The 20,364-nt window shown below is 46.7% G+C and overlaps 2 protein-coding genes across 2 annotated transcripts; both read left to right on the top strand.

The window, feature by feature from the left end:
* Positions 1-2,662: 2,662 nt before the first annotated feature.
* obi1 (ORC ubiquitin ligase 1) lies at positions 2,663-6,738 on the top strand. The gene is made up of 6 exons (XM_028979937.1): positions 2,663-2,806; positions 3,454-3,589; positions 3,727-3,818; positions 3,920-4,141; positions 4,432-4,520; positions 5,197-6,738. The coding sequence occupies exons 1-6, from the start codon at positions 2,678-2,680 to the stop codon at positions 6,356-6,358; spliced, it is 1,830 nt and encodes a 609-aa protein (XP_028835770.1). The 5' UTR covers positions 2,663-2,677; the 3' UTR covers positions 6,359-6,738.
* Positions 6,739-8,097: 1,359 nt separating this feature from the next.
* pou4f1 (POU class 4 homeobox 1) lies at positions 8,098-11,309 on the top strand. Its single transcript, XM_028979938.1, has 2 exons — positions 8,098-8,492; positions 8,818-11,309. The coding sequence occupies exons 1-2, from the start codon at positions 8,370-8,372 to the stop codon at positions 9,820-9,822; spliced, it is 1,128 nt and encodes a 375-aa protein (XP_028835771.1). The 5' UTR covers positions 8,098-8,369; the 3' UTR covers positions 9,823-11,309.
* The last annotated feature ends 9,055 nt before the right edge of the window (positions 11,310-20,364 follow it).

Genomic DNA, 20,364 nt, shown 5'->3' with positions numbered 1-20,364 from the left:
GGGCAGCCGGCGATAGTATTACCATAATAATCCACCCCGGCAGTCCCATGAGCCCCACTAGACACAGGGACAGGGTTGGAGGGACGGGTGGAGGACACATGAGTCACTCCATGGCCAGGGGGCTCTTCTGCTCCTTGAGGGGTCCTGGGGAGTCTCGCTGATGGCTGAGGTTGGGACAGTCTGCGGGAGGCGCAGTAAAACCTCCTCGTTGCGTCCCGGCCCTCTCTGCAGCCTGCCGCTGTGATGCAGTTCCTGCAGAGGAGAATAAATATCAACCAGCGTCAGGGAGGGAGGGGGACAGAAAGAAAAGCCAGCGGCAGCTGCCAGCTAGCTTCCATCCTCATAATTAGAGCTCTTACGATTTGCTTTAATATTTTCTGCATAGCTGACGGCTTGCTTTACCAGAATGATGCAACTCAAGATGTCTTTGATTTGAATTGCCCTGTTTGCTACCAACAAACCTAAAAAAAGCTAGATGGTGTGAAATGATTATAAAACGCATAACACCCGTCCAATATCTGACATCTCATCTTTGCCTCAGCTTGGGTTTCCAGCGTACAGGACACTGAGAAGATCTTTGAATCACCCACTATCTGGCTGTGAAACCCACCTCATAAGGCTTCAGTGTCGCCATTGACAGTCTCCTCATCACCACGGCAATCTCTGTTATGGCTGGAACTAATCAATACACTAAGCTTGCAGAAGGGTGCGGCCTGATGTTTAAACCACCCCATGTGGTGTATAATCTGCTTGCTAGCACACACACACACACACACACACACACACACACACACACACAAACACACACATACGCAAAACAGACGCACTTTGGAATGAACCTACCCTGTTTAGTAATATGACACACAGGTGGTGTGTGTGTGTTTCTGGGTAACGGTGGGGGGTTGGACGGGTAGGGGGCCGGGCTCTAATTAATTTAAGCATTTGTCAGTGATTAAGCTTTAAATAGAAAAGGTCATGGGCGCAGCGGAGCGTGCGGCTCTACACAGCCCTGCTCTTAGGGCAGTCTAAACCTTTCCAGCCTAAATGGTAACACTGCAATTTTGCAGAGGGGGGCTGCCCATGTTCGCCTGACACATGGGTCATTGGCTCACCACCCTCCATTACCCACCCAAGTCAAATCTGGCGATCTGTGTCATTTAAGGATGAAAAATAAGACCTCTGACGAGATCAATAGATGCTGGAGTCCAAACCAGCTGTGATTAATTGACTGTCACCAATTAATGACTGAACGATTACGAGCCACCGTCCGAAACATATTCCACTGAAACATGACCCTAGCAGAGCAGTGGAAACGTCTGAAAACTGTCAGCCAGCGGTGCTGACAAAAAAAAAACATTTTCCTTTTTGTGATAAGAATAGAGATTATAATAATGCACAATTTTCTGAAGTGTATATACAAAATAAGGTTATAGACTGCAAGCTGTATTTTCATGCAATGCTTCACATAATTTTCGATTTTAACCCTATTTTCACTGCAGTCTGTCTGAACTCCTTACATTTGAATTCTCTAAACTACCATTCCATGATGGAGCATAATAGTTAGTTAGTCTTGAAATGAAATAGCATATAAAAGCTGTGACATTGTGCACAATCTTGCTTAGTTGCTACAAATGTGTCTGTGATTGAATTTCACAGAAATCATCAATGAGATAGGAAGTAAAGTCGTGTATGAATTCATTCTCAGGGTCAGTTTATTGTTTGCCAGTCCACTGGCTGCTGAAGTGAGCTGCTTGCAACTAATGACAGCATTGTAGAGCGAGCATCAATTGGCCACTTCATGCAATCGATGTACAAGGGTTTTTGCATTAGTTCAATTCTAATTGTGTTAGTTCATGATGTGACCCAATGCTGTCTCTGCCTAGTTAATTGGTAGGTACAGTAGGTCACCGGAATTGTATAAAGATCTGACATTGAATTATGACATTGTAAAGTCAAGAAATTATTTTGGTGTATGTGCAATCTCATTGAAACACAGAAAAACAATCAATAAATTAACAAAGTATGTTGTGTACGTTTTAAAATGTTACCCAAACATGTCTGCAACAATGTCCCAAATCCAACCATAAAGTGAAGATAAAAGTGTACAGTCATTTGTATTAAGACAGTCTGAAGCATTTTTTACCCAAAAATTAGTAGAGCAAAGGATTACAATATCTAAAATAATAATAATATTACAGTGAGTAATCCAAGTGATATGTTTATATTTATTAAGAATGTGCAATAGATCAGGTTAGTACAGCCTGGTCTACCGCACAAACAAGGGACAACAATGGACACCCCGGCAGAAAGTAATACTTTCAAAAATGGAAATATTTTTCATTATTTTGAGTTTGTCTGATGACAAGATAACTAGAACATTGTTGTTCGTTCTTGGTCCTGGTAGAAATTAAATTGTGAAAATAATAATAATTTATAAATGCATGATGTTGCATTTCATGCTCTTTGACCATTTACTTTTTTTCTACTAAAGTAATTGATCATCCAAATTAACGAAGTAATATAATGAGTAAATAGTAAACCTGGTTAATTTGTTACCAATATATTAGTAATTCACGCTGTTGGTGAACCGTAATTTCCGCTTCGCGCAGACGGGCTGCTCGTTTGTCCGTTTTGGCGCTCCGTAGTTAACCGGCCAGGGGGCGTGGCCTCATGCGGAATGGAGGGAAATTTCTCCCACTTCGTCTCACCGGCGGCGCAGGCGGGCGGCGGGACAATGGCGCAGAGTTTCCAAAGCGTCACACTTTCCCTGACCCTGCCCATATCGTGCCAAATATGCCTCGGAAAGGTAACGCGCTCCCACGGGGCCCCAGTCGTCGTCTCGCTTTAAAGTTTGCAGCTGTGTACTCCCCGCTTGCGGTAAACGTGTGCGAGGGGTCGGGAGGGAGTAGAACAACAGTCGCCACGTTTTCCGTCTCGCCGCAGCCCTTGTGTGCGAGCTCGAACACTGGGAGTGTTACGAGTGAACCGATTGCTGCACATGATTGCTGCAGTATCCTAGTGGGTAACACACTCGCCTATGAACCTGAACACCCAGGTTCAAATCCCACTTACTACCACTGTGTCCCTGAGCAAGACACTTAACCCTAAGTTGCTCCAGGGTGACTGTCCCTGTAACTACTGATTGTAAGTCGCTCTGGATAACTTAGGGTTAAGTGTCTTGCTCAGGGACACAATGGTAGTAAGTGGGATTTGAACCTGGGTCTTCTGGTTCATGTTACCCACTAGGCTACTACCATCCTACATACTTACGGATGTTCAACCCCGATCCATCTAAAGGTCAAAATGCCCCTACGATTATGGTTGAGATTCTGACACCGTTTCAGCCTGCGAGCATATAAAACCGCATTTTTGCTGCGACCCGCATGGAACTGTAGAATAAAGGAGGGATGTTTAAGAACAGTCTCACTGATTCTTCCCTCTACCCCACTGTAGGTTCGCCAGCCGGTCATCTGTTGCAACAACCATGTCTTCTGCGCAGCCTGCATAGAGGTGTGGCTGAAGAAGGCCGGCCAGTGCCCGACCTGCCGCGTCCCCATCACTCCAGAGAACCCATGCAGGGAGATCATTGGTGGGCTTCATAAGAATAAAGAAGAACCACACCGTTACACATTTTTGAGAGAAATAGGAATTTGTCTGGAAATGCTTTTTGTCACGTTAGAACACTGCATGAACAATAACGGATTTTTATTTATTTTTTTAAAACAGGGGCTACACATGAAAGTGAGTCTGCTGACAGCCATTCTGTGAAGAAACGACTGAGGAAAACTAGAGGCGAGCTCCTACTCAGGGAGTATGAGGTAAACGTCCCGCCTCCTCTCACATGTTCCATCAGACATGGCGAATTCGACAAAAATGTTTCTCTTAATACTAATAACCTGCCTGGTCTTGTCAACCCCAGGATGAAATCGAGACCCTCCTTAAAGAAAATGAATATCTGCGAAACAAGAACCTTGCCTTGGAGACGGAACTTAAAACTGTCCTGGATCCCAGCACTGTATCGGTGTCCCGTAGCGAGGACAGAAGCGTTGACCTTGTTGAACTGGAGGAGGCGGCCAATAAGCTCAGAGTGGCTAACGATCTCTACAAGGAGGTAAAAGAGGACCTGGAGAAGCTCAGAGAGGTAAGTCAGATATTCCCTCTGCAGAGTGATGCTTTCTCCTATTGCTGGAACACAGACATAATCACAGAGGCCCTCTTTTTATTTGTGTTAATTAGCTACTAAATACTAAAACCAGGCCCAGGCTGAGAGCCTTATGTTGGGGAAAACTTAAAACTTGCTTTTAAAGCATTACTAACCTTAATTTTGAGGCAAATATGTTCTATATAGATATATTGGCAATGTTCCTGAATGTTCTTGTAATGCTGAATCAAGGAGAATAAGGTTTTACTTACTGTTTCTCTCTCCCCAAGGCAAACAAAATGCTGCGAGCCCAGAATATGGACCTGGTCCAGGAAAACATGCGCCTGAAAGCTGAGGTTGAGAGCAGGTCTCCTCAGAAGTGAGTTGTGTACTAGACAGTGGGGTGGCATGATCTGTTTTTGGTTTAACATGATATTAGGTGATCAATATTAGTGATGCGCAATATTGATCATTGAAAAGCTATGATCTGCTTTTTCATTGGGCTACACTATTGTCTGAATTCCTTCGCTCTACAGTGAACCCTAACTTGTACATGACATGTTGGAAGTAGTATTGGAACTAATATTATTGGTACTGGATTGGAACTAATAGTATTGGAACACTCTGTGTTGTAGTTAAAGGTGGAACCAAATTATTATCTATTTTTACTAGGAATGTAGCATATGCTGAAAAGTAGCTCCCCAGTCCTGTTTAGTTAGTTCACTTTATTAATACGTAAATAAGTAATACAAAGGCTCAAACACGTGTGTGTGTGTGTGTGTGTGTGTGTGTGTGTGTGTGTATATATATATATATATATAATTTTTAAATCCCAAAGGAAATTGCTAGTCTGCTTTTAACCATCACCCCTGGTGAGCAGTGGGCAGCCATTGCCAGTTTCTTAACCGCTAGGCCTCCCACTGCCCCTGCCTTATATATACAGAATAAAAACCTAATTAAAAACAGCATAAAACAATCTCAGTCAATTAGGCTACACGTACAACTGTGCATAAGATTTTTTACTGTTTTTACTGTCGTTTTCCCGAATCCCGCAGGTTTGGCAGGTATACTGTGGCAGCTCTGGAGGCGAAGATCCACCAGCATGAGCGCCATATGGCCCATCTGAAGAGGGCGCTAGAGCGAAGTGACAAGTACATTGAGGAGTTGGAGGCCCAAATCCCAGAGGGTAAGAGGGGGCAACGTGACCAGAAAGACGACCGCCGCCCCGAAGATGCCCAGTCCGCAACCTCCATCTCTGGGGAAAACGAGACCAACTGTCCCGGCCACGAACGGATCACCACCATGAGGAGGAGTCTCAGCGAAATGGAGGAGGCCTCAGTCCACACCAACTTCAACACAATGTCCTGTGGCTTCCTGGGTAACCAAGGACTCCTGTTGACCACGTCAGAAAGACTTCAGACTTCCAACAGTGAATTTGGAGAAGCTGCATCTCCCCAAAAGGTGGCTGGAGAGCAAAAGAGGTCCGCTCAGGTCCCTTTCAGCCCTACCACCCCCTCCACAGCCTTGAAGAACCTAAGGCTTAAAAGCCCTAAGGCATGCAGCGAGAAGAAAGTGGGATTCAGGCCCCTCTCATACCTTCGCAGGCTCAGTTTTGATGACTGTCAGACCAGCGCTGACCAAATCCCCTCCACGTCAGGTTCCAAGGCTGCTGCTCTGCAGGACTCTAAAAGGACAATTTCTAAAGAACCAAGGGACTTTGTGTTTAGGTCCTCTCTATTCGGTCATCTAAATGGAAACTCTGAAGAACACAAGTGGAGCGTAGGAGCAAGCGGCAGCGCTGTAACATTCGACCCCAAAGGCGATATAATGGACACTTTCCAGGCATCCAGTGAAGCCTGCATGGACGCTGCTTTTCAAGACAAGATCTCGGAGCTGGACTCCATGATTTCAGAGGTCGAAGGAGCCACTGGGTCTGCTCTTCCTCACATCTCAGATCTGGCACCACCTTCACTGGAGGACCCTGGCAGTCTGCTTCCTGACTCTGGTGCCCAGGGCGAGTGCAGTGTTACCAGGGACCTGCAGCCGGTGGCAGGAGCCCAAGGCAGTGGGCCCACTACGGCGTCAGCAGCCTTTGTCGGGGAGGGCTCACTGTCACCCGCAGGACATGCCGAGAGGGTGGAGACCCAGTGCTTCAAAAGGAAGAACAGCACCAGTGTGGCCATTGCTAGCCCGTCCAAGCTCTCCAAACTTAAATGATTGACCCATGACCTTCTCTGGGATCTGGGTGGTTTACTGTAGCACGGGTCAAAGCAGCGACCCGAGAGATTTTCTTCATCTCAACTTCGACACGGCCTCAGATTTAGAGGCTATGTGCAAAAACTGTTATACCTTTTAGCAAGTGAATGTTTACCATCTATAATGTATAATGCAGTCTTTATAAAGTTAGAAAAATACTGAAGTTGTTCTTTGCATATGTAGTTCAGAATTATTTGTCTTCATTCACACAGGTATAAAATGTTCTCTCAGTTCTTTGCAAGCATGATTGGAAATGTTTCAAATATCAGTGAGCGCTTGTTTGTGAGTAGAAATGGCTACCCACACACTCAAAACAAAAAAAAAACATATTCCATGCTCTATTTTTGTATGATACATCTTCCTTTATTAAAAATCGTATCCTGTTTTTTATATTATTGTTTTTTTCCCCCAGAGTTTCAGACCATCCGCACTTCAGGACAGAAACACGATGAAACTTCTTCCCTTTCTGGCCTTCTGCTTTCAATTGTGTTGCACTGTGCTCTGATCGGCCATTTCCCTCCGAGCCACTGATTCCCTCTGTCAGGAGCGTGCTGAGTTCTTAATCTGGTCAAAGGAGCAGCAGAATAATACTCTTCTAACAACCTGATGGAAAGATCCTCTTTCTGTTCTATGCCTTCTCCTCTGAAACGAATGGGGCCTGCATATTCAGTTATTAAAGCCCATTATCTTCACCAGTTGAGCGCTAAACAAATTGACTTAATATCCACTGTAACCTTGTACACAGTCTTTAACTAAATTAATAAATCCAAATGAATTCGCACTTCACGTGTTCAATTAAACTTTCATGCGGTGATTAGAGGTCTGTGAAATATACATGATATGATTAAATTTACATAATAAATCAAAGCATTGTGCCAGGCGGCAAACAACCTTTAAAAAGATGCTCTCAGCAGTTGCTTGACTCTGCATAGGTGGTGTTATTCGGTCTTGTGTGCTACTGAGCTGAATGGGCAGCTCTGTATAATTGGGCACTTTTTTTTGTCATTTTAGTAAATAAAAAGGTGTGAACCGTTAACTCAGTTTGATTTGGTGGAAATGCTCTAAACTCAACGCCCTGTCGAAACTGAGCATCAAAACTCTAATTTTGCCAGTACTTCACCTGCACTACAAGTCACATCAAGCGACTATAGAAAACATATTGTGTGATGTGAGCATTGGACCTGATCGGACACACCCACACTTTCTACCATACTGAGGATGGTGGTAGAGACATTCTGCAGAAGCAGCTCCTCTGAATTGACAAGTAACCCTGGCTGCAGATGTCTTGCATTTTTAACTTTTCCTCTTCAAAAGTGTTCATCTCCCCTCATTTTCCACATGACGTTGACTTGAAGTGAACCGAGCATCCGATCCGATTCATTTTGTTGTTCAGAAGCCGCGTAAAAGCGCAGCGGGCAGGGAGCCCCGCAGGACGGGTTTCTCTTCCTATCCAGGGACAAATGGCGTCTGCTTTATAACGCTATTTTCACCAACTATGTATCGCTAGAGGCACTAACTGTATATTAACTTAAAGCCCTCTAGAATGTATTTGTGGAACTGCAATTTCAATTTTGAACCTAAAAACCTACTATCGAGCGTTCGCGCTCAGTGATGCCCGGCCGTGCGAATCGCGCATGCGCACACGGCGCACAGGTGTAGACGCGCATCCCTCGCCTCTCACTGGCCGGGCTGCGGCAGGACGGAGCGGAGCGTCGCGAGGAGGGAGCTGGGCGCGCAGCGGCGGCCCCTTTATCTGCCAGGGCTGCGCCCCTTACGACGTCTCGCGAGAGCAGCCGCCGCGGATGGGACGAGATCTGAGGGGCTCAGGTGTAGGAGCGCCGCTCAGCCTGCGCGCAGAGGAGCAGCAGACGGATCGCCGCGGCCATCTCCGCCACGTCTGCGGGCTCCGAGCGGCGAGCGGAACTCTCCCCTCTTCCTCCCGGGCACTTTGTTCCACCTCGGAGGCGCCAACATGATGTCCATGAACAGCAAGCAGCCCCACTTCGCCATGCACCCGAGCTTACCTGAGCACAAGTACACCACCCTGCACTCCAGCTCGGAAGCCATCAGGAGAGCCTGTCTGCAGACTCCACAGGTAAAGACTTTCCTCCCCGCCCCCCCCACCCCGGTCCCCGGTCCCCGGGACCCGCGGTCGGGGCTTCGTGCTTTTTTTTTTGTTCTTTATTATTTTATTTCGTACTTCTATTCCACCGGCAATCATCCGCGCTTCTGTGATCTTCTTTTCTGAAAAGCATGCTCGCTGAAGGCTCCGACTTCGCCCCCCCCACCCCCACCCCCACCCCATCTTTGGTATTAATTTTTATGACTGGGAGCTTCTGAAAGGAATATTCTCTTTGCCGCGGGTCGACACCGGCGCTTATTCCCTCTCCCTCTCTCCCTCTCCTCCCCCCTTTCCGCAGCTGCAGAGCAACATCTTCGCCAGCCTGGATGAGACCCTCCTGGCCCGGGCCGAGGCTCTGGCGGCCGTGGACATGGCGGTGTCCCAGGGCAAGACGCACCCGTTCAAGCCCGACGCCACCTACCACAACATGAACAGCGTGCCATGCTCGTCCACGTCGTCCACGGTGCCACTGGCCCACCACCACCACCATCACCACCACCACCACCACCACCAGAACATGGAGCCGCCCGACCTGATGGAGCACATCGGCTCCCCGGCGCTCACCCTGATGAGCAGCGCGCACGACGGGACCGGCGGCGGCGGCGTCGGTGGCGGCGGAGGGGGGGGAGGCGGCGGCGGCGGCTTGATCCCCGCCTCGGCCCACCCGCACCCCCACTCCCACATGCACGGCTTGAGCCACCTCTCCCACCAGGCCATGAACATGAGCTCGCCCCTCACCCACCCGGGGCTGCTGCCCGGGCACCACGGGGGCGCGCAGGGCGCGCCGGGACTCCCCAGCAGCGGACTGCCCTGCATCAACGACTCGGACACGGACCCACGCGAGCTGGAGGCGTTCGCGGAGCGCTTTAAGCAGAGGAGGATCAAGCTCGGCGTGACCCAGGCGGACGTGGGCGGCGCCCTGGCCAACCTGAAAATCCCGGGCGTGGGCTCGCTCAGCCAAAGCACCATTTGCAGGTTCGAGTCGTTGACTCTGTCCCACAACAACATGATCGCCCTGAAGCCCATCCTCCAGGCGTGGCTGGAGGAGGCCGAGGGCGCGCAGCGCGAGAAGATGAGCAAGCCCGACATCTTCAGCGGCAACGAGAAGAAGCGCAAGAGGACGTCGATCGCGGCGCCGGAGAAGCGCTCCCTGGAGGCCTACTTCGCCGTGCAGCCCCGGCCCTCGTCCGAGAAGATCGCGGCCATCGCCGAAAAGTTGGACCTGAAAAAGAACGTGGTGCGCGTCTGGTTCTGCAACCAGAGACAAAAACAGAAGCGGCTGAAATTTTCCGCGACCCACTGATGGACGCTAAGGGGGGGGGCGGGGACTGAAATCTGGGGACCAAGGGACCCTACGGGACCTTACGGGACAGCGCGCTCGGTTTTAAACTCACCGCTACGACCACTTTTTTTTTCATTTCGATTTACTACCTTTTTTATTTTTAAATGTATGGAGTTTTCGTCCCTCCATCGGTGATTTTTCGTTTTTCTTTTCTATCTTTTTCCCCCCCAGAAATACGTGAATGTGAAGTATGCAAAAATATCAGGCAATCCAGAGGTGCGTCTCCCTCAAAACGCGTACCTGTTCCCCAGAAACACACACACACACACACACACACACACACACACACACACACACACACAAACATAATTAATTGTAAACGCCGCGTGGAAATTCGACTTGTTGCGTTTGTCCACGCGGATGCTTTTGCTGTCTGACGACAATTAATTATTTTCCTGAAAAAAAATGTTTTTAATAACATAATGTTAAATTTCGCTTTGGAATGTTGAACATAGACCAGCGTTTCGACGAAGACACTGAAATGAATAATCTAGAATTTTATTGCGACGTGTCGCGTGTCGAGCGTAATTAAACAGTTTAATTTGTGCACGAACGCGTCGTTACAGTTTTCTCGTTTTTTTTTTTGGTAAGAAAATGGAACCAAATTCGGTAGGGATTACAAATTACGAATAAACTAGATTTTTTCCGAGATGATCTTTAGCCTGTAAACCTAATCTGACCTCGTCTGGATTATTTGGGTTTAATTATTAATGAATGAATTGTCTTATATGCGGTAATGCGCTGCCCCCAAATTCCCCCAAGGTCTTGTGGAACTCCTCCTCGGTGTCAAATGCGGGGTTCAGATGCCCCCCCCCCTCTTCATATTTCTGTAGTATTTTTATAAATAATTCATAATCACGTTTTCCAGACCTTATTATTGCATAATAAAAACTAAAGACAAAAAAAAATAGAATTCTTACAACCCATCAGGACTATTATAACGGGCCGGTGTCGTGTCGTGCCATTTCCACGTCCTGGCCCCCTACTCTGCGCACTGTACGGGCTCCGGGTGAAGACATCGTTTTGGGGGACAGGGTCGGGTTTATGGGAGGCGCACCCCGCTCAGCCACCTTCTCAGTCGCTCTGGAGGACAGAATGAAATGTCCAGTGACCTACATCGGTCACGGGAGGGTTACCTCAATCGAGCTCCTTTTATTTATATGTGTATTAATTTATTCATGAATTTATGTGCTCCGTTGTACCTGCTGAACGACGCGTGTATGTATTTGTATTTATTTAAACGATTTATCTGTGACACCATCGGGAAGTGAGTGTATTTGTCCAGAATGCACTCCACGTCTCAGTCTCAACGAATGAACTGATGATCCAGAAGGTCAGACAGGAAGAAATGAAAAGCTCTCGCGAACTGAAGGTGGTCCTCACCGCTCACCTTTCTTCTTCAAAATTGCACTGACATCTCTTCTTCAGCTCGGTTTTTTTTTTTTTTTTTTTTTATATATATATCCTACAGAAGAGGATTGCTCACAGGACTAAATTTCAAACCTCAATTTTAAAAAGAAGAAGAAAAATAACACGGTTTACTTTGTCATTGGCGTCTCCTGAGAAAATGTCATTGGTCGCAGTTGGGAGGTTCGCTTGGTTCTGAGAAGCGTGGAGGAGAAGAAGAAGAAGAAGAAGAAGAAGAAGAAAAAAGAGAATATTGTTTCTTTTTTTGTACACCTTGGGTTTGCAGTGCAAACATTCTATGCATTGGAAGTATGGAGCACTACGTAGAGTATCTGCTGGTAGGCCTTGTGGGTGGTGTAAGTCACTGTTTAATGCCTGTTCTCACATACGGACACAACGTTGTTTGTCGTGTTAATTGTAAAAAAAAAAAGAAAAGAAAAAAAAAAGAAAAGTTTTTGTGTATTTTTTTTTAACCACGTCACGCGAAGCCCCGCCTCCACGTTGGGCTGAGTCCTCCTCTCCTCCCTCCTTTCATCATCTGGTGTTCTGAGAGCCAAATCAGAGTCCCAGCAACGTTCATATAAACGTTCTTTCGGACAGAGTTGGAGGCACATAATCATCATCATCATCATATCGTACTTGTTATAGACAAACAATTTTAATCTGATTAAACTAAAGGCATCTTAGATGCGGTTTTTAAAACAGTGTAATATCATTAGAATTTCAATAACAAAACCATTTTCCGTTCTGTATTTTTGCCGCGTAAACACAGAGTATGGTGGACACTCCGCCGTCTAACTGCCTTTTAATAAGAAGTGTGTTTTTATGGTCTTTAATTATGATTATGAACACGCGCTCGGAAATCTTCCTCGTGAAGCCACCGCGACTGAGAGCATCACGATTCCCATGCTCGCCATGCCGATTAATATTTCATTTTTTTTACTGCTCTGCGTTCAAACCTTTCACCATGTTCGGAGCAAATCATATAACAATAATAATCATAACCATATCTGCAGATCGATAATGAATGCAAATGAGAATGAAGACCCAAATACCCTTTTTTAATAATTCATGGCTTGAGATTTAGAAAATGAATAAACGGAGTACAACAAGACACTAATTAAATTCTTGACTAATCATTGTCTAATGGGAGGTTTGAATGTCTTTTCCCTGTTCCCTGTTCTCCCCAAACCAGGCCAAGTAGGACGGAACGGAGCGTTAGAACGGGTCGCGGTTCGGATCATTCCTCAATTAGTGAACGAGTCATTTAGGATTAAATTAATATATGATTACTTTTAATTAATATACGACTAAATTCAGGATTAAATGACTGCTGCAGGATGGTGATAGGCTGAAATGGCGAGCGAAATAAACACCTGAATATTTCTTTCTTGCCTGCTTTTTGTGCTCTTGCGTCTATAAAGCAGAGAAGTCCCACTTCTGTCCCACTGAGGTGACAGTAAAGATTTAATGAATCCGCAGGCGCCGCAACTAAACTATAAAACGAGGAAAGGCGCGTGTTTTTTTTTCAAATCTCGTGGCGAAAACGGCGCGTGTTTTTAACCCGCGGGTGAGTTTTTTTTTTTTAAATCTCGTGGCGAAAACGGCGCGTGTTTTTAACCCGCGGGTGAGTTTTTTTTTTAAAATCTCGTGGCGAAAACGGCGCGTGTTTTTAACCCGCGGGTGAGTTTTTTTTTTTTTTTAAATCTCGTGGCGAAAACGGCGCGTGTTTTTAACCCGCGGGTGACTTGTTCCGCGTCACGAGCTTCTCTTTTCGCGCCTTTAAGAAAGAAAGAAAAACCCAGCCGAAATGTTAAATGCATCTGATGCAATATTAATCGCTTTGCTGATATAAAATGCGATATTTTCCGGCAGCGAGCGGCTGTCGGAGTGCCGGGCGGTCGTGGTCGTGGTCGCGGTCGCGGCGGAGCAGCTTCTCTTCACACCGGGACGGTCGCGCGAGGGAGGACCGTTTCTTATTAGTTCTTCGTTCGTTTGGAGGACATCCGCCGAGAAGAACCGTGATCAGTTTTTCCTTCTCCTTTTTTTGTCGGCGCACGTCGGAAACCGCTCGGCGGGATCGGGAACTTCTGGATCTCCTGTTCCGGCGGTCCTGCGCGATTCCCCAGATTTGACCCCTGCCGGACTGCCTAAAGGTCAAACGAACGCGCGATTATGATCACTAATTTAGTAGTTTTCGTTTCTTTTTCGGTGCTGTTTGGTGATGATACTTTTTCGAAGAAAGAACGTTTTCTATCCTTAACATTTTACAACGAAAAAAAAAAAAAAAAACGAATTAGAATAAAAATTGTATAGAAATATGTGCATGTACATGATGCGTGGGGGGAGGGGGGTATAAAAATGGTTTATCTGAACAACTGGGCGGAAGTTGCTGCATTATTGAAGGGCCCATATCAAACAGCTCCGGGCTCCTGTCTCTCCGCGCCGGGGCCCGAGATGAAGTCTGCCGGCGCGCCGGCTCTAATATGTTAATGGCCGCAGGGGCCGCCGCGGGTCCCGTTCCCAGCTGCCTGGCGCGCCATATGTCAGCCGCTTTGCCGCGTGGATCTATTAATCAAGAAATATCTCCGCGGCATCATCCCACTACCTACACCCGGCCTAAACACCTTCTTTCCTTCTTTCCTTCCTTCGTCCATGACTGAAGTGTGAACTTCTCTCTGGCCTCATAACTTCCTCCCTCCAGGCTGCAGTCAGGAAGGTAATTAATCCGGGCCCTGGATGTAAATAAAGCGAGACTGGTTCCTGACAGATGAGTTAATGTCTCCCTGTCACAGAGGCGTGGAAGAGTGATTTCCACACCAAACCCACCGACTGGGGTTTAAAAACAGCTGAGTGCCCGAGCAGCTGCAGCTTCCAGGCATGGAGGCCGTTAAATACCCTAAAGAGACCACGGCCGGGGCGTCGCTGCACACATTTGGACAAATGCCCTTTTAAGCCAACAACAAGAAGAAGATAAAAAAAACATACATGCTGATAAATTACATTGTTAGGTAACACGTTGATGCTTAAATTCTGCAAACATAGCCATAAAGTGAATTTAAAAGAGATTAGCTAAAAATGTACTTGTAGAAGATAATATAGATGGAGTTGATGGAGCCTGTTCTTATAAAGTGCACTCAGCTGAGGGTAACGATGGAGAGCCCATCTTGGTCTCTATATTGGACCATAACAATGACCACGAGGCAGGCCTATGAACGGAAATGTCAGACAGGGGGTGGGGGTTGGGGGGGGGGGGGGGCAGGTCTGGAGGATCTCTGTTCATCTCCTCGTCTTATTTATTCAGTAATCTGCCACAGCACCCCCAGACTGGCGATCTCGTGGTGGAGGGGGTGACACTGTTGACACAGCGGCAAATTTCAATCACAAGGGGCTCAAAGTCAGACGAAAAACATATTTGTCTAATAAATCCATCATTTAGGAAGAAAAATATTTGATCAGAAGGGTCTGACCCCATCTTCACATTTACTACAGCGCACGGCGAGACAGAAATGAAGGTTAGCGTGCAGGGGTCTTAGGTCACCCATGCATATATGTTCTGTGCATCCAAAGGACTAGAAAAACCCCCCCAAAAAAAACATGGCAACCAATGACACCGAACACTCAGAACCAACTGGGACAGTCAGAGGGAAAGAAACTTTGAAAGTAACAAAAGACTGAATACAATTTTTTTTTAGAGGAAGCACAATATCGCCACTTGTTAGAAAGTGTGCTGATGTGGGACTGTCAGTGTCGTGTCCAGCGGTTTGCTCAGCTTCTCCCCCTTCTCCTGCCTCTTTAACACAGCGCGGCCCGGGGCGGTGCGCTTATTGACCCTCTATTGAACATTTGGCCGCCGTCATTACCCCCCTATTCCGCCTCTAGTGTTCTGCAATTGTTCTCTTGATCATATAGGGTCGCCTCCCACCTGGGAGAGGGGACATTTGCAAAGTGGCCTCAGAGAAAGCCAAGGAAAGGGGGGGAGAAAGACAAAATAACACCACTGAATAATAAATAATATCAATGTAAAAATACATTCCGGCATTGGAGATGTGGGCCTGGCGTCGACCGTTAACCGTGCAACGCAGTGTCCTGTTCATACACGCTGATTTTATTACTGTGATGGACCCTCTACATGCCGCCCATGCTCAAGCTAATGCAAGCGTTCAGATTTCTTCAGAAGTTAGCGCACACGGAGTCCCATACAGGCTCGGAGCCATTCACCGAGGGAATATACCTAAACTGGGATATTACTGTGAGATTTTTTAAGTGAGATGTCAATTCAGATGGCCATTGCCATTTTTTGGATTGGATCATGTGATTCCTCAAAACGGCCAAATCTGCTCTGAGTGATTTTTCAAACCGATCTCGCCAATGTCTTTGTGTGTGACACCGACCCAGCGCTAATAAATAAACCACCACAGGCTGACAAGTTGTGACAGTGTGCGCTAATACCAGGCACATGGCCTTTGTTCCTATTTCTGGGCTTTTACCTTTCGCTGTGGAGGATCAAGTGGCAAGAGCGACGATTTCCCGCCAATCATCTGTAACCAGGTAACGCGTAATGGAATTAACCGGAGGAGGAGAGCAGTGGCGAGGAGTTGAACAGTCCTCTGGTACAAGCAGCCATGACACATTACAGCAATCCTTTATTTTTTAAAAAATAGACTTAGTTTCATTTGGAGGTTGTCTGATTTATTCTCTGTTCACCCATAATCAATAAAACCCAGACTGGAATCCTGTACACAGGATGAAAGTTAGAGGCCAGGCATTTTCAAACCTCAAACGAAGTAAAAAACTCTTTTTGGGTGGAGTAGAATTTTGTGCCTCGTGGAACTGCGTGGAACTCCTCACCGGTGATGGAAGTGGCCCGTGGTGTCTGACACGGCCAGCGCAGAATTAGTGTGAGCTACACGGGCGCGTTGGGCGGCTGCACATGTAACGCGCGTATAATGAGGGGATCGGCCCGGGCCACCCCACATTCACCGCCAGGCTATCAAATATTCAGGAGTGTTGATTAAACAGGACACCGGCAGCAGATCCGGTGGCGCGGCATTCGGGCCGAGCGGCGCGCGGAGAGGGAGAGGACTGAGGCCCGGCTCGGCGTGAGGTCACAGCAAAGTGGCAGAACACACACAGACACAACAGCCACAGCGTTTCCATGACATCACTCGGCGCGAGAGCAGCCGCGAGGAGGCGAGGGAGAGGATGGGAGAGCGCGCCGGAGGAATGAGAAAAAAAACAGGTGAATGCATGGGAGGAGGAGGCGAGGTCAGTCATTCTGGAGCGCATTAAATATTTCATGAGTGGAGCGTGTGGTGTGGAGAGACAGGAAAGAGGATGGTCAGCGAGGTTACCCCAACTCATTTACAGAGAGAGATGAACCCGCTGTCCTACACACACACACACACACAGAGCAAGCTTCAATCAAAATCCTGATGCAAAGTCTCCAAGCGTACTTATTCGAACGTGGGTCATCAGCTTTAAGAAATGTGAATTAATGAAATGAAAGCAGAATTATGTTCCCTGGCAACTGAAACGATAACAAACGAACACACGCTGCAGCCCACAAACGTGCATGGGCGCCTGCTAATGACGAGGTTGCAGCACTTTCTGGGCCTTGGTGCCCACTCTCAGAGATCAAGCCATTAGCCACATCATAAAGGGGCACTCCGGCAAAACCTGTCACACGGACACAGGACCTCCAGGCATCAGCAACAAAACACACACACACTGCTCAAAAGCACACAGTGGCATCGAGACCAGTACTTTTCAGGTAAATACTGGAGGATTCACCGGGTATAATAATTATCAAGCATTCTTTTTGCTGATTTAACATATTTTGAGCACACAAGACTAAAGGAATACCAATTAGTATTCCAGGATTTCCAGGATTTTTCTTTTACTTCACTATTAGGATCATTTACGCGATGGCATTGAATTGTTACGGCACAGAGGGATGCCTTCGGACTATTTGTACTGAGATTTGTACTGCTCTAGATCTCTCCCTCGGCAGGGCCAAGCCATCATTTCATTGTATTTGAGCCCTTGGCTGCCTCTATAGTCTCTGGTGTACTGCCAATGATTCTGCCTTTTCATCTGGTGAAGAGTAGGACCTCCAGAATTCTCTCCAGTAGATTTTGAAGTTGATTTTCTATGAATTGCCCCACCGTGCAGAAAGTCAGGTTTTGTTTACGGGTTTGCTTATTGTACATGCTTTTGCTCTTGCATTTCTTTGGCCGGCCTTGTCAATCATATAAAAGCACTTTTGTACTGTGTTCCGGTTGGCTGAAGATGAAGATGATGGTACTTGAGGGTACAGGAGCCTTATGTATTCTTCTGTAACTTCTGCATCTCTGTGGATTGTACAAAACATATTTGTGTTCCTGAGTCAGATTATTACATTTTTCCAGCCACATCAGTCACCTTACGCAGCTACCTAGAGACTCATTTATTTCAAGAAAATAAATGGAGGATGTACTAATGACCATCCTCAACTATGGCCATGTAAAGGATGCTCCATTATTACTCAGACACATCTGATGTCAAACTGCTGAGATCATGATAGAAAGCTGAGCAAACGTTCCTCCTCCTTCACCCGGTAGAGGTTTCTGATGGAAACTAAGCACGTTTGATACGAGCCTGTTGTACCATCTGAGCAAATGCAACATTAACAGATCTTTCAGTGCAACAGAAAATCCTTTAAGAACCAAAAGCAGAGACACTAAAAGCCGACAACAGGTTTTCGCAGTGTTTGTTTTTGCCCGCTGGGCTGTGTGATTGTTTCTGGGACGTTAACTGAACAGCCCCCACACTTTGTTCTACAGTCGAGCTCAGCTCAGCACCAGTGTTGACTAGCGGGCTACAGGGACAGATATTCCATCGAGCTGTGCAACTTCAAAGTCCCACAACTCATTTAGCCAGACAACAGAGGAGAAATTACATGATTGACGCCTATTTGATTTTTTTATCTCCTCTGGCGAGAAATATGGGGAGGAAAACAACACACACACATACACACACACTCAGACTCACTGTAAGAGCACACGGCTGCTCATTTGAGCTAGGTGTCTAAGCGCCTCTGTGTATCGTGTTACTGCCATTCTGATGAAGGCCTGTGTGATCTTCACATGTCTCAGACTGAAATATCATCCCACATATTCTGTTACTCATGCCCCTCTCTCTCTCTCTCTGTGTCTCTCTCTCTGTGTCTCTCTCTCTCTCTCACATATACACACACACGCACACAGAAATACCTGCCAACCCATTCACTAAAAACTCAGACACACACACAGGTTGCTCACTCACCTACTCACCCACTCAATCACCAACAGACATACCAAAACACACACACACACACCCACAGTTACATTACCAAGCTATTCATTGAACTGACTGACACACACCAACACATATTCTCCATGCAGCACATGGTATTATTCCAAAATACACTCAAGGAAACTAAAACCAGCCTCCACACACGCGTACACATGAGAACATACTGGCCCATGTGGACGAACAGACTTGTTTTTTTTTATTATTCTCCGGCACTTCCATTTTCCATCATTGCCCCTCACCACTGACTAATGATGAAGAAATAGAGTCATAAGCAGCAGCGCATAAAAAGCAGCATCCTTTCCTTTCATATCCAGCAGCTTTCATCAGGCTCTGGTCTGACAGGAGGCCATTGATTGCTGAGCCTCTGCAGGGTCTCACCTGTGCCCTCCCCAAGTCATTCAGCACGAAACCTGTCTGCAGCCCAAGCCACTGGGGACCCCCGGATCCCAATGCAGACTGTCAAATCTGACAGGTGAAGGTGGGATTTGCGCTGGCCTCACTCTCTCCACAGCCCGATCAAGCTGTCAGTCCAAAGTGGGGAGAATAACTCCCAGGAACGGTATTTTCTTTAACGGCGAGTCTCAGGCCGCATTAGACAGATCTCGCTGCTAATGCGCTATGAGCTGTGAAGGGGAGGACTGCGCCGTGGAGGCCAGGCCAAGACTAGTGAGAGATGAAAAACAACTCCCAGCTGTGTCCGAGACACCAGTCCACACACTGCAGACTGGTCTTTAAGTCAGTGTACTGTTTTCTATCGGTGCTACGGAAATAAGCGCCATTCTTTCACTGGAGAGAAAGTAACTTTTGCGCAGTATTGCACTCTAATATATTCTTATATTTGCCTTTAACCCTTTTATCACTTGAAATATTCTGCACCCTAGACACCTACTCTTGTTGGTTCAGTAAGTACAGTCTTTGAGTGTTTAAGTCTCTCCTTACATTGGGAAATGTAACATTGAGACAATTCATTTACATTCATTAGAAATTTTCTCTTTGTAAGGGACATTTTAAAACTCAGTAATATATAGTAACTATGACACACACACACACACACACACACACACACACATAGGCAAGGATGTCCTGGGGAGCTGGGAGACGTGTGAATGACAGAGTGTCCATTATCCGCTTCTTAAACAGGAAAACCGCTATGGTGGCATATTACCAGTCCGAATTCCCAACTCTATCCCTCCTTAAAGCGACACCCCATCCTCCCTCACAGCATTAGTGCATGCACACACGCACACACACACACACACACACACACACATATTCCCCTGGTCCATATAATCACCACAAAGCCAAACATCACGTTTCATTGATTATCACCCAAATTTGCCCCACTTATGGAGCACAGAGATGGCACGTGGAGAGGAAGAGAGAAGAGACGGAACAAGGGAACAAAGGAGGGAGGGAGTGAGGGAGGTGAAGAATTGTGTCACTGAATAATTTAGAGTGAAAACACAGAGAGGAAATCGATGAGGGAAATATCTGATATTAACTGCAAATTAAACAAAGATGGCAGCAGCCGTGGACAGCTTGATGACTGAGTGATCGAAGTGTGTTTGAGTTCCTCAGAGTGTGTCTGTTTGTCTGTGTGTGTGTGTGTGTGTTGATTGGACACCTTTCACGTATAGCGCACACAAGCAGACCCACACAGTCAGTTCAGGCTGTATAAGTGCATGCAACTGGACAAACATATTCCACGTTATTAGTCAGATTTGTCTTTAAATGGGCAAATAGGAGAAAATAAATGACTTT

The sequence above is a fragment of the Denticeps clupeoides genome, chromosome 5, assembly GCF_900700375.1.
Source record: "Denticeps clupeoides chromosome 5, fDenClu1.1, whole genome shotgun sequence".
Taxonomy (NCBI): Eukaryota; Metazoa; Chordata; class Actinopteri; order Clupeiformes; family Denticipitidae; genus Denticeps; species Denticeps clupeoides.
The sequence above is the reverse complement of the archived record's forward strand: the minus strand, read 5'-3'. Positions and strand labels throughout refer to the sequence as shown.

What these genes read in the sequence shown, in the direction of transcription:
- obi1 (XM_028979937.1), top strand. Translation starts at nt 2,678, where the DNA reads ATGGAGGGAAATTTCTCCCACTTCGTCTCACCGGCGGCGCAGGCGGGC. An exon ending in GCCAAATATGCCTCGGAAAG is followed by an intron (nt 2,807 to 3,453) that starts GTAACGCGCTCC and finishes ACCCCACTGTAG; the next exon opens with GTTCGCCAGCCGGTCATCTG. An exon ending in CCCATGCAGGGAGATCATTG is followed by an intron (nt 3,590 to 3,726) that starts GTGGGCTTCATA and finishes TTTTTAAAACAG; the next exon opens with GGGCTACACATGAAAGTGAG.
- pou4f1 (XM_028979938.1), top strand. Translation starts at nt 8,370, where the DNA reads ATGATGTCCATGAACAGCAAGCAGCCCCACTTCGCCATGCACCCGAGC. An exon ending in CCTGTCTGCAGACTCCACAG is followed by an intron (nt 8,493 to 8,817) that starts GTAAAGACTTTC and finishes CCCTTTCCGCAG; the next exon opens with CTGCAGAGCAACATCTTCGC.